Genomic DNA, 14,085 nt, shown 5'->3' with positions numbered 1-14,085 from the left:
AAATTAAAATTAAAAAATAGATAGTAGATAGAGATTAAAGAAGGAACTGTTGTATGGTGCAATCTGGTCCTATACCATTGGGGCCTAAGCAGACCTGTTTCCACATATCACACTTTCACTTGATGAGGAAGGGCTACTGAGCATGTCTAAATATAACATTTAATGGATCACATGGTCCTCAGTTTATGATCTCCAAATGGATAAAGAGTCAGGAGCTATTCTCAAAGGGAAAATTCATCCAATGAAGAATGCAGGGCCTTGCACTAAAATTTTAGTTGTACTGACAAAAATTCCTCTGTTGAGGATTACCCCAGGCTTCATACACAATCTCAGTTGATACCTGGAGTACCATCTGATTTATTCTGTCTTCATGAAGATCAAGTGGAAAAGCCTTTTTCACTCCTATCTAAACCAGATGAAACCTACTAGGCAATGTGCCTTCTTCGGGGTACAGAGGTCAAGTTTTAAGAACTTACCCTTCACTTTAGAGGGGTATAAACATATGCTACAAAACAATAGATTCCCCCTCACTAAGGAGACAGGCCCTGATATGTTAGTTATCTTCTATCCTTTGTCATCATGTATCTTACCCAGGCAGACAAGACTCAACCATTTTTGCTTTCCCAAGCATGGTTTCATCATTATGTGGAAGTATAGTGCTGTCTATTAGGATATGATTTGGCAGTTAAAGTCCCTGTGAACTAGGTTATAATACAGAACCAGAAAGGTAAGATGATCCTGGAAGATGAGCATGGAGGTGAAAGTAAATGCTTCTGGTGGTCTGGTTGGACAGGAACTCAGAAAAATTCATTAGGCATTATAGTGGCTGACTTGGTCAAGTGAATGAAGGAATTATGATCCAAAACAAGCCATTAAAATGGTTAACTGACAGAAGAGAAGCATGGCTCTTGTAACTTATCATTGTGCATCAAGGGTGATCCACCATGGGGGTGGGAGGGTTCTGTGAGGGGGATAGCCACCCCAACAATGCTTGCTACAAGGGTAAACTTGAAGCTAGCCAAGGTCCTATCCAGCTCCAAGGCACTTGTTTCAAGACACTTCACAGGCTTGTTCCAGTTGGGTCTGCTCTCTTTCATTGCTTTTCAGTATTTGAGAATAAAGTATTTCCTGACTTATTATTGGCAGAAAGAAAACCTCTTAATTTGTTATTTGGCTAAATGCCAATTTAGGGCAACCTCCTTTTGGATGATTTTAATTTTAACTTCAATTAGAACATTTCTTTGCAGAATGATTTACCTCAAATCTGTGACATTTATTCATGTAACTTAGTTATAAGTTTGGGATAATTAATGATTAATTCCTGAACCATTTCTTTGATAAATTTTCAAATCATTTTATAATAGAATGACTTTATAATAACATTATATGATACTGTTTCTTGTTTCTATTGTCCATTCAGTGGGTTTTCTGGGACATCTCTCTCTAGGGGTTAGCTGTCAGCCTTCTTTGAAAACACTGACCTGGTATATAATGATTGTCTTATATTCACTTTAAATCTAATATGAGATATTATCACTGTATATACTGCTTGTTGTATGAGACATGACATCAAAAAGCCCACAGTATTGTTTTAGTTTTAAGTTGTGGCAGTAAATAGCTTCATGAGTGAGTTGCTAATGCATGAATGCCACACAGAGCTGCATTAATGCATTATATTAATATTATCTGTGACTTTGCCTTGCTTTATCTATTTCTATAATGTTAACTTTGTGTAAAACACTAGGCTGGGTTCCATAGATGGGCACAAGGAAATGTAAGATGTAAAATACTTACCTGGTGGAAATTTACAGTCCAGTTGGTAAATAAAATAGATTTTAAAAGTCACAAGATGACAAGGTGTTGTAAGGTGAATGGACTAAACCTACCATGTCAGCATTGACGTTAGGGATTTGAAAACCTGTGAGTTATGATTATTATGGTTCCATTTAAGACAAGTGAAATAAGTAGGATGGCACCTAGTTCAAGAACACTTTCGTTGGAGTCCACAGGTAGATCTGTGCCATGACAGGGAAAGGAAAAATATATACATACATAATTTTTTTTTACTTACCTCGAAATAAAATTTGTTTTTTTTTTCTTTTATGGCTGTAGGAAATAAAACACAATGGTATTCACACTGTGACTTTGTCAACAAAAGAAATCACGGGTATTTTAAAATCACATTGTAAAAATATCAAAATATGTTTATGCATATGCATATCATTAACTATAAGCTAGTTCTGTAAAACCTTAAACAAGCTAATGGGTGAGCATGAAAGTAGTATAGTCTTGTGCCCCATGAAGACATTTAATTCAAAGACAGAACACATATATGACAGTGGTCCCATAAGATTATAATACTGTAGTTTTACTGTACCTTTTCTGTTTAGATGTATTCAGTTACACAAATACTTGCCACTGCGTTAAAATGCTTACAGCACTCAGTACAGTAACATGCTGTGCAGGTTTGTAGCCTACGAACAACAGGCTACACCATGTAGCCTAGGTGTGTAGTAGGCTATACCATCTGGGTTTGTGTAAGTACACTCTATGATGTTTGTACAACAATAAAATCACCTAATGACACATTTCTCAGAATATATCCCCTTTGTTAACTGATGCATTACTGTATTTTGCAATTTGTTTAGACAATTAAGAAGCCATTGACAGATTATTGCATAATAGCCATTTTTAAGAATGAGCCATCTTGGAATTCGGAGAAAGTTTTGGTTTGGATCAGCTGATAGTGGCTTAGAGGTGGGAACAGAGATAAATAGACTTTCCTCAGACTAGACTCATGTAATAGATGGGTTTCTCCATGTACCTATGTGGGAAAATAATTGATGATTTTATAAGTGATCCAGAGAAAGAATACATAATAAAATATCCACAATTCTCCAAGAAGTGAAACTATTAGAATTCTAGAGGAAGAAGTTGGAAATACTCTTCTAGATATTGGCCTAGGCAAAGAATTTATGAAGAAGACCCCAAAGTCAATTACAACAACAACCAAAATAAATAAATGGGACCTGATCAAATTAAAAAGCTTCTGCACATCCAAAGAAACTGTCACAAGAGCAAACAGGCAACCCACAGAATGGGAGAAAATTTTCGCATGCTAAAAATCCGACAGAAGGCTGATAACAAGAATCTATTTAGAACTCAGAAAAATCAGCAAGAAAAAATCAAACAACCCTATCAAAAAGTGGGCAAAGGACATGAACGGAAACTTTTCAAAAGAAGACAGAATAATGGCCAAAAAACATATGATAAAATATACAATTCTTTTTCTTAGTATTTAGAGTGTACTCAATTACACTGAAAAACGTTGTTTATTTATTATACCTTCAATGAAACTCTCATGGTACAGATAGTATTTTCTACCTTGCACTGTAATTCTTATGCTACGATCTAAGTTAAGAACAAATTCCATATGGAGTCTCTTTGGACTCACAGTGCCAAGAAAATTGTCTTGTACACAATAAGTATTTGGTTAAATATTTTAAACAAAATAATCTAAACAATATATTTTACCTCCTCATTGATAGGTCAGAATCACCTTTATTATTTAATTACAGTGCTGCAATTTAGTTGTGTGATTTCAAACATCCAGTTCATCTCTGTGCCTTCTCTATTACTTCCTTAAATTAGATCCCATTCTTTTACTGGCAAAGAGTGGATTAGGAGCTACAAGAGTAAAGGATCACCCTTCTGTAGAATTAATTTAGTAGAAGACTGAAACTCTTATTTTTTACCCTCAATAGAATCAGTTTTATCATTTTAAAATCAATGTCTTTTAACTTTTTACTAGTAGTCACATATGCGTGTGTGTGTATATGTGTATATATATATATATATATATGTACTCCCATGTACCTTTATGTGCATCAGTAAATTTCTCTTTAGTATGAATGTTTCAACTTGAAAATGTGTCATTATTCTTTTGCACATATTTAAGATAATGTTACTAAATACTATATAATCCAGATTATATTTTGCAAATACAAGCAGAAATAGGAGACATTAAGTATCTTTTCGCTGGTTTTTCTAGTGTTGAGATTTTGAAAGTGTTGGACTTTTGTAGTCAGAAATTGAATTTTTTTGCATATGAGATAACAAAAGCTAAAACAGAATGAAGCTATATAATCAAGTGTTAAAAACTGTATTATAGGCTAGGCCTGTAATGCTAGCACTCTGGGAGGCCGGGGTGGGAGGATTGCTTGAGCTCAGGAGTTTCAAACCAGCCTGGGCAAGAACGAGACCCCATCTCTACTAAAAACAGAAAAATTAGCTGGGTGTTGTGGTGTACACCTGTAGTCCCAGCTACTAGGAAGGCTGAGGCAGGAGGATCACTTAAGCACAGGAGTTTGAGGTTGCTGTGAGCTACGATGGTGCCACTGCACTCTACCAGGGCAACAGAGTGATAGAATGGAGAGGTCATCACAAGGTTTTCAAGAAGGAAAATGAGGAAAAAGAAGAAGGAAATTTCTAGGTGACAAAAGCACCTTAAAGCAGAAATGAGTTAGGGAGTCAGACTCCAGGCAGGAACTGGGGAGTGCTGCAAAGGATCGGTCAGACTAGATGGCTGCTTTATGTTGTAGAGGGAACTATGGAGAAAGATATAAGGGATGGTCGTGTATTGGATGTACTTCCTTTTCTTTATAGTGGTGCCTGTAACTGGGTGAAGACACAGAGCAGAGATCAGGAGGGATAAAGGGAAGTTACACTTAAACCCTTTATTCTGCAAATAGATTTTCAAGAAATTTTTAAATTTTTTCTTCTTTTTTGAATATTAAGGTACTAATCTTTTGAGCAAGGTTATTACATTTATATTTTGGATTTAACCCTTAGTTTTATGATGAGATATGAAAGGGAATTTTTCTAAGGAGATATCAAAGGATGGACTAAAGGTAGAGAATTGTGGTGCATCTGGGGAAAACAATAAAAAACTTTTTGGACCCCATGAGCATCTGACCTGGATTTTAGGACTAAACTTCCAAGTACTAATCTTAAAATGGAGATGACATATATATACACACACACACACATATATTTTTTTCCTATTCATTTTGCCCAAGGCACTTGGCCTAAAGGCCATAATGATGAGCTACTAGAAGTAACTGAATAAGAAAGTGGGTCAGGTGCTTTGGGAAATTTTATACACACACACACACACACACACACACACACACATAAATAAATATGTGTACACGCACTTAATTACATACTTACATCATACACACTCTCTTAATAGAGAGAGTGCTAATCATTAAATCTGGTACTGATGAAACTGCCTATCTACAAAATGCTGGTGGAAAGCGAGAAATAAACACAGTGTTTCTAGGGTCTCTATTAAATGATGGAGGGAATGGGGAAAACGGAAGGAGAAAAAAGAAAATCAATAGTCTGCCTCTGATTGTGTGACTAAATCTTCTAGACAAGAAGGTGCCTGAGCTGAGCTAACTTAGTTTAGAGAGCACAGTAAATCTCCACAAGACTAAATCCATCCCATCAAAACTAACCTCCGAACAAATTAAATCCCAACATCCCACTGCTCTCCTGATGTCACTAGATTCCACACTATCCTGTCATCACATTCCACATTCTCCTCTGTTGCTAGGTACCCTGGGCACTCTCATTTTCCAAAGCTTCAGGTGCTGTTTTTGCTTGAGACTCAAATACAGTCTTTGGTTCAAAGGCTATGGTACCCAGGCTGAAACCTTGAGAGAAGAATTATCACCCTGGGCCAGTAAACCTGGAGGCTATACCCACAGATCTAAATACCTTCTGTGTAGCGGCCACTCAGGATGGACCAAACTATGTTGGGTAAGGAAGCAGATTACCCCTTTAAAGAGATGAACTGAGATGAATTGGTTACGATAAATAAGAGTCTGCGGTCTGTGACTTTAAATTCTAAAGAAGTATCTTTAAGGAAGAGAGAATAAAAACTATTAACATGGTTACATAAAACTCAGCAATATAAAATTGTTAATTTATCCTCAGTTGAATGTTTGCTCACTGCTCTATGTTGGATTTTTAAAATAGAGACATCAAAAACTTTGTTTTAAATTTGGATTTATAAAACAGTGTCATGAGACATTATTTTTTTTACCATTTACATTATAAAGCATGTGAGTGAATATATTTATTTTATGTAAATGAGTGAATCATTTATTTATTTTCCGTAAGACACTGATTTTCTTGGGAATGAAATACATAAAGCTGTTGAATTTAGTTACCTTGGTAACATCTGGAGTGAACTACTCCATCTAAAAATATTTTCTGTCTTATTGTTTATATTTTATTGTGAAATTATAAATATACATTTGTTAAAGCTTTTGATAAATGATGTTTATCTTAACTAAAAAATGAATAAATAATATGCTATTTACTAGATATATACCATGATTTCGGATTACAGAAACAGATATAGCGTGTTTAATTTTTAACTGTGATAGAAATTGGATTTGTTTTAGGGTAAAGTAGATTTGGTTTTAAAATGTAATATATGTATTTAGGGTTATTTACTCTAATAACATTGTGAAAGCTTTCTTACATGAAATGTTTAGTATAGTTTTAAAAGGATTTTAGTATATAAATGTTAAATCACTTTTTTAATGAATTAAAAATTCTAGTTGAGTGTATCCATTGTGCTTTTCTTTGGACTTCTTGGAAAAAATAATTTAAGTAATTAGAAATCACCTTTCACATTTTCACGTAAGAATTTGAATTGGCATAAAAGAACATGCACAATTATCTAAATTACTTATATAAATCATCCCCTTAATTCTTTATTTCAAAGCCTTAGACATTTCATTGTTAAAAGAATAATTTTGATTTCTCAAATTAATAGCTATGAAAAATGCAATGTCATATTATTTATGGCCAGTTCCCTAAATTTTCCCACGTATTTTTTTCTCACCATATGAACTCTTTTTCAATGGGTACATAAAAAGAATAATTTGATATAATTTTGCCATTCGAACACATTTTAACTTTTTCACAAAATAGTTATGGAAAATTGTTTAAAAATATTATTTTATTGAAAATTAAACTCAAATCTAATGCCCTTTGGCTTCCAATTTTTTGCTACAAATCTGAGCTTCATCCTGGATACTTGCCTATCCCGCTACTCATCTTACCTGTTCTATTCTTACATTTTTCTAGTTTTCCCCTCTTTTTCTGCATTGACACTGCTTCAATTTGAGTTTTCCAAGATACCAATTTATATGATTCCTAGATCTCTTAATTGTTCTCCCCACCTTCCAGTTTGTTCCCTTCATACCATTCTACTCATCAGAGTCAGAATAATCTCTTTGAAATAGAATTTTTTCCATGTTACTTCCCACAATAAATTAAAGTTTCTCCTGTTTGCTCTTACGAGAAAATCCAAGCTCTTTGATATACAAAACGCTTCCCTTGGTATTTTCTTTCTACCTTTCTAGGTTTATCTTTCTTCACTCTCTTTTTTTTTTGCACTCAGTGCTCTAATCTTTTCTCACTTGCCATGCATATCTCTTCGTCTGTGACTTTGCACATGCTGATCCCTTTATGCTCTTCCTCAATTTCTACACCTGATTAAGGCTCACTCACCTTTGGAATTCAACTCATATCATCTTCTTTAGGAACCTTCTGTGATCTCTTTACCCTTTGCACTGGCTCACTGCCTTTTTGCTTTGCATTTTCATTGCATGTTTATTTTTCTGTCTCTTTTCATTATCTGTGAACTCATTGAAGGCAGAGTCTCTATAGGCCAGATATTTAGCCCCACATTGGCCACAGAGAAATCACTTAATAAATGTTATTGAATAAATGAATGAATAGGTGAGTTATAGTACTCTTTTAGAATTTAAATATTATTTCCATGAATATAATTGATTAGAAGGCATTAAATATTTCATTGCACTCCACAAAAAAGCATACTTGAAAACAAAAATATTGAATATTATTCCTCTTGCTCATCCATATTTATGTGGTTTCGTTAACAGTTTTTAACTAAAGGAAGCAATTTAATACTTTTGTCTATCATAATTCTTTAAAATTAGTACCAAATTATTATTATATAAGTGAAGATGAAATTAATTGAGAAAAATAGAATGTTATCATTTTATGTAAATTTTATTTGTGTGTTTTCTTTTTACAAAATTGGGATCACACAGGCCACATCCTTTTGTAGCTAGCTTTTTCCACTTAATACTTCATAACTCATGTGACCTCATGCTTTAAAATGAAATATTAAATAACTGTATAATACTCTAACCATTCCAATATTTAGTAATCCAATCTTCTATTTTTGGTCGTTTCTTTCTTTTTTTTTCTATTAAAAACAATACTGGTATAAATGCTTTTTGCCTATGTCTTTTTGCTTACATAGAGATGCACACAATGATGAAACTCCTTAGGCTTCAGAGTCCCAGAATTGTAATGACTGGAGAAAATTGTATGAGCACATTTAATGTTTTGTATAAACACTCATAAAACTTGTGCCAATATACATCCCCACTAGCAGGATAGGTGATGCTCTTTATCTGAGAATTTTCACCAAATCTGCATATTCTCACTGGAAAAAAAAAAACTATTGACAAAATAATTGACAATTATCTTGTTCTCTTTGTTCGATTTATTGTTCTTTGAGATTGCTTTTGAGATTGAACTGTTTTCTCAATTTTTTCTTCTTCTTATCATTTTATTTCACTTCTTGAGCCTAAAAGTACATACTAGATTAAAAATAACTATAGCTGCTTCACAAGTTTATTGCTAAGGTTAAACTACATATTATAAGTAAAATTAATAGGCACAATGCCATGCACATAAGAGCTCAATAAATGCTAGTCGACGTAGAAACTGAATAGCATATTAATTCAAACCAAAATATAATTTTTTTCCCAACAGATGATTCTGCTGCGGAGAGTTTTAATGGCAATGAGACTCTGGGGCACAGTGCAATTGCTTCAGGGGGAACGCATAGCAGGGACATGGGAGACTCCAACAGTGATGGCAAAACTGGGCTGGAGCAGGAGGAACAGCCACTGAACCTGAGTGACAGTCCCCTCTCTGCACAGCTGACTTCGGAATACAGAATAGATGACCACAGCAGTAATGGAAAAAACAAATATAAGAATCTTCTAATTTCGGACCTCAAGATGGAACGAGAGGCGAGAGAAAATGGAAGCAAGGTATGATCTCATTACAGTTTTCAGATAAGTTTTAGGTTGGTTATGAAGATCACGGAGAAAGAGCTATATATAAAGGAAATAAAAATTATTGTCAATAAAAATATTTTAAACAAATCCCAATGACATGTTACCAAGAAACTTATAAAATCTAATTTCAGGGATAACAGTGAGCAAAATGGATCATGTCTCAAAGCAGTTGGTGTTTTTCGATATACAGAATCACTTGATTTAATATTTCTCATTTATATAATCTATTTATGAATCTGTCTCTGGGAATTTGTTGAGCTCAGATGTGAAAATTTCAGTCTCAGTACACAATTTTGGACTGTAAAAAGACCACTATCTAGTTTCTCCCAGATTGGATAGGTGTATGTAGCAATAAAGTCTCAATTACATTTTCCAGGTTGCTTTAGAGACCTGGGGCCTTCAGTCAGTAATTTCCTTCATGAGCACTGAAGAACTATTAGGTGTCAGTGTCCTGGATGAAATCTGTGGATTAAATAACTACTTGAAGAAGTAATTTATCATAAATTATATTATACAAAAGCCAGAAACATGTTTCAAACATATTATCTAAATTTCTAGAGTCTTTATATTACAATAAATTACAACCCCCTCCCATTCCCAATTGATTTATTTTTAAAAATTAAGCTTGAATTTCTGCTTGTTTGAGATAACACATGCTGGTCATTTTTTACTCTATGATTTTTGAAGGTATACTTTGGAACACATGAGGATTTTTATGAAATATACCTTTTGACTCCCTTCCCCCACTCCTACCTCTAAATTAGAGTGGTAGAACTGGATTTTGGACATAGATCCTAACAGCAAAATGTCTTAATCTGGATTAATGTCTGAATTTTCTGAAGTACTACGCTTCCTAAATTGGCTCTATTTAAATCTTCTTGCTTGCCTGAGGGTGTGTCATTTTATCCTCTTTTAAGCCAGTCACTAGACATTAGCAGACACTTAAGCACTTCTGCCTGAGGGAGGCTGCTATGGTAAATGCTCACATATCCTCTTCAGTAGTTTAAAGCCAGATCACACAAACACAAATGCGTTTATATTTGCTAACATGATCTGAATCACTATGTTACATTTTACAGAACAAAATAACCCTTAAGTTTCCTGGCCCTCCACATAACCCTGTCTTTATAAAGCTTAAAAAATCATGAAATATCTTTTTTATGCTATGCGTCTGCGGCATTTTTTTCTAAAATTATTCAATGGTTTGCTTTTCCTTATCCCTCTGCTCGATAGTCTGGGAACTACGCTCATTAAAACACATTCTTGCCCACGTTAAATGAAATGAAGTGACTTTTCTACCTCTAGGAAAATGGAATTATGAAAAGCACAGATTGTTTCTGCTGCCTCTGAGTGTGAAAATGATAAATGGTCCTAGGGGATAAGAAGATACCCCTAAGGCACTTAATGTTTAATGCTTTGGTGAAGGAAGAACAGTTCCCTTAACCAACTAAGAAGTAGCCAGAGTGGCAGAAGAAAAATCAGAAGGGTATAGTATATGGCAAGTAAACAAACTCCACCTTTCAAGGAGGAAGTGGTCGGCACTGATGGACAATGTTTAGAAATCAATAAAGTGAAGATAGAAAATAATTGAATTTGTGAGAGAAATTTTGGTAGCACATAGGGAACATCATCCAGAGGGACTGTTTTTATTCATTTCCTCAAAAAGAGCATATTAAATACCTAGCAGTTATGTAGAATAAACATGTATAAAGATCTAATGAACAATAGGGGGCCTATAGCTAATAATATTGTATTGCATATTGAAAATTTGATGAAAGTAGATTTTAGGTGTTCTTCCCACAGACAAAAAAAGAGGTAACTATGTGGAAGGTGATGGATATGTTAAATTGCTTACCTATAGTAATTATTTCACTATGGATAGTTATATCAAAACATCATGTTGGATACCTTAAATTTATGTAATAAAGAAAGAATACCTGCACAGAGTCCCCCAAAAAAGAAAGAATACCCAGCACACTCACAGCAATGGAGTACGCAACAGAAAACTCACATAAATAACAGTCTTTATCTGTAAGGCCCTGGATATATATCTATATATAGAGATATATAGATATCTGTCTATAGATATATAGACAGATATGTATATATAGAGAGATATCTATATCTAGGTCTAGATCTATCTATCTATATATAAAATTTGGGGAAAGAAGATACATATGCATAGAGAAATTTCTTAGTGCAAGTACAGGCAAGTACTTATTCCCGTGTTAAAACATTAAGTGTTCAAGTAGGGAAATACTATTTCTATTGAAGTACTGGTCAAAACAAGCTTCCTAGAGGAAGTGAGCCTTGACCTTTGAAGGAAATGTAAGATTACCATTTTTTTTCCTCAGAAGGGGTTTCTATTGTGAAGGGCCTGGAATATAGATAGGGACTATGATTTGGTCTAAGGGTAGGGAAACATTGTCCATTCTGAGCTGACTATGGCTTGATAACATGGCATTTGAGGAAGAACCTGACATCATTTTGTACAAGATAAACTTTTTGCCACCAATTAATTTATTCTCCAAGTATTTACTGAAGGATTCCTACATGTAAGGCACTGTTGCAGGATCATTTACAAAAATGTGTAAATGAACAGAGCAGGGTCCTTTTCCTTCAAAGGCTCATAGTCTAGCAGGAAACAGAGATGAAATTCTACTTAGAATCTGATTCTATAAGTGATATGATGGCTATATGGGCAGGGTGAAATGGAAGACCAGACATGGAGTACCCGGGGTTACAGTGATTCTTCAGGATACGGTTATAGACAGATCGATGCCAGAGATGCATGTGGAAGGCCAAGTAGGAGTTATTCTGATAGGAAGGATTATTTATGGTAGAGGATTAAGCATGTTTTGAGTCATAGAGCCATGATAGAGCACACCTGGCATGGAGATTTGCAAGGAACTTAGCATGTCCTCAGCAGAGAATATGTGTGGATGCATGAAGTATAAATAGACTTCATTGTGTCCAGTAGGTAGAGTTTAGCATGGTAAGGTTGTGGTCAGCTTGGAATTTTAGAAAGAGTATTCTGGCAACATTGTAGTGAATGAATAGAATGAGGACTAGGAAAAATAAAAGACAGAAAACTGGTTAAAGAGCTATTGTGGCACTCCAGGAGGACCAAAATAACAGCTGGAATCAAATAAATGGCAATGGGAATGGAAAACAGAGACTTAGTAAAAAAAAAAATATTGAACATGTTACTTTTGTTCTTTTGACATTATATTTGCATGACGACCTATATAACTTCCATAGGTTGTATGTTGCCAGACTCCTGGATGTGCCTTTCATGTAGATTGTAATGTGACTGGCCTCTTTAGCTCTCTATATTCTGCTTGTATGTACACCCTGTGAATGTAAGAATAATGTTTAGCTTGCTTATTGTAGTATACCTAGCACCTGGCTTAATATTTGGCACATAGTATTTTCTGAATATTTTGAAAAAATACATAATGGTTTATTGAATGTAGGAAGCAAGACATAGAAGAACATTCTAGAATGACTCCAAGATTTTTGGCTTGGTTGCCTGAGTGAATGATTAATCCATTTACCAAGATGCAGATTGAGAAACATTTAAAGAAGCAGGTTTTGACATGTAAGGTTTAGAGTGTCCATGCTATGTCCATTGCATATGTTTAATAGGCATTGGGGGTATATGTGCTGGCTCAGAAGAAAGGTACAGATCGAATAGAGAGACATTTGAAAGATTTCAGAGCAGAAATGCTGCTTGAAGCCATTGTAGTTGATAAGATCATCTTGGGAGAGCATAGAGCGAGGAGAGAATCAAAATACGTCATCATATGCAATACTAGCCCATTAGGAACAAGTGGCATAAAAGGAGTTTGTGGAGGAAAAAGTACCCAGGAAGAAAATGAAGGCAGCCAGATAAGAAGGAGATATTGTAGAAGCCAAACTATAGGGCATTTCAATATTGATGTAAATGATTAAGTGATCCGTTGGTGAAGAGACATAGAATGGTGGTTAGGAGAGTGAATGTTAACTGTTGGATTCAAAACATATGGGCAAAGAGTTAGCAGAACTAGTGGGAAATACGATGAAAGAGAGTTATAGAGGCTGAGATAAGAAAGCTGGATCATTTTGATTGTGAAAGAAACTGTGTCTGTAATTTTGCTTTAGGGATTCTTTCTGTATTCTGAATCCATATATAGAGTGCTTTAGGCTTTGGATCAACATTTGTTTTCCCCCAAGGCTATCAGATGAACTTCATACTGAAGTTTGTTCAATCAGCACTTCCTTTTGTAGTCCTTAGAAATGTTTCATCACTTCCGTGCAACCTCATGAAGTGACGCTAACATCAATTTCTTGTAGGGATATAAAAGCTTAATTATATAGAATCTCTGAAAAGCTTAGATTCCTGTGAGTTTAATGTTGACCTGTTTCAGTGTTATTGTGAATAAAATAAAATAAAATGATTATAAAGCATTTAAAAATGAATAGTGAATAGAAATGCTTAAAAGGGGTAGCTGAGTTGGACTATGCCATTTATTGATTGCTTATTATTACGCAAATTCACTCAGTAGACTAGCAGGGAATCACACTAACCAATCTAGAGACCAAACATGTTGCACAGAAAGAGTTTAGGTGATATTTATTTTCTGCTTGCTGATGGCTACGTTTTAAAAGACAGCTAATAACATTAGAGCTCAGAAGTGAGTAGAAATGATGATAAAGAGCTTAGAAATAAGACCCATAAAGAAATGTTAAGGGACCAGCTATGTAGAAAAAGAAAGGCCAATGAGACACAAATCCAGGTATAGATATGTTTACAATTACTAATCAATGAGAATAGAAACGCAACTAGAATTCTAATGGCAGGAAATGTATAACTTAAAGAAAACTGTATCATTAACTTTTT

General features: G+C 34.6%; 1 protein-coding gene across 1 annotated transcript in view; it reads left to right on the top strand.

Moving 5' to 3' along the window:
• Positions 1–14,085, top strand: part of NOL4 (nucleolar protein 4) — a 478,468-nt gene that overhangs the window by 223,197 nt on the left and 241,186 nt on the right. The window contains exon 5 of the mRNA XM_012656576.1: positions 8,853–9,176. Coding sequence (XP_012512030.1) covers positions 8,853–9,176 — 324 coding nt within the window. The remainder of the gene's footprint in view (positions 1–8,852; positions 9,177–14,085) is intronic.

Source organism: Propithecus coquereli, unplaced genomic scaffold, assembly GCF_000956105.1.
Source record: "Propithecus coquereli isolate 6110/MARCELLA unplaced genomic scaffold, Pcoq_1.0 Scaffold51, whole genome shotgun sequence".
Classification (NCBI taxonomy): Eukaryota; Metazoa; Chordata; class Mammalia; order Primates; family Indriidae; genus Propithecus; species Propithecus coquereli.
Note: the sequence above shows the minus strand (reverse complement) of the source record. Positions and strands in the feature narration are given on the sequence as shown.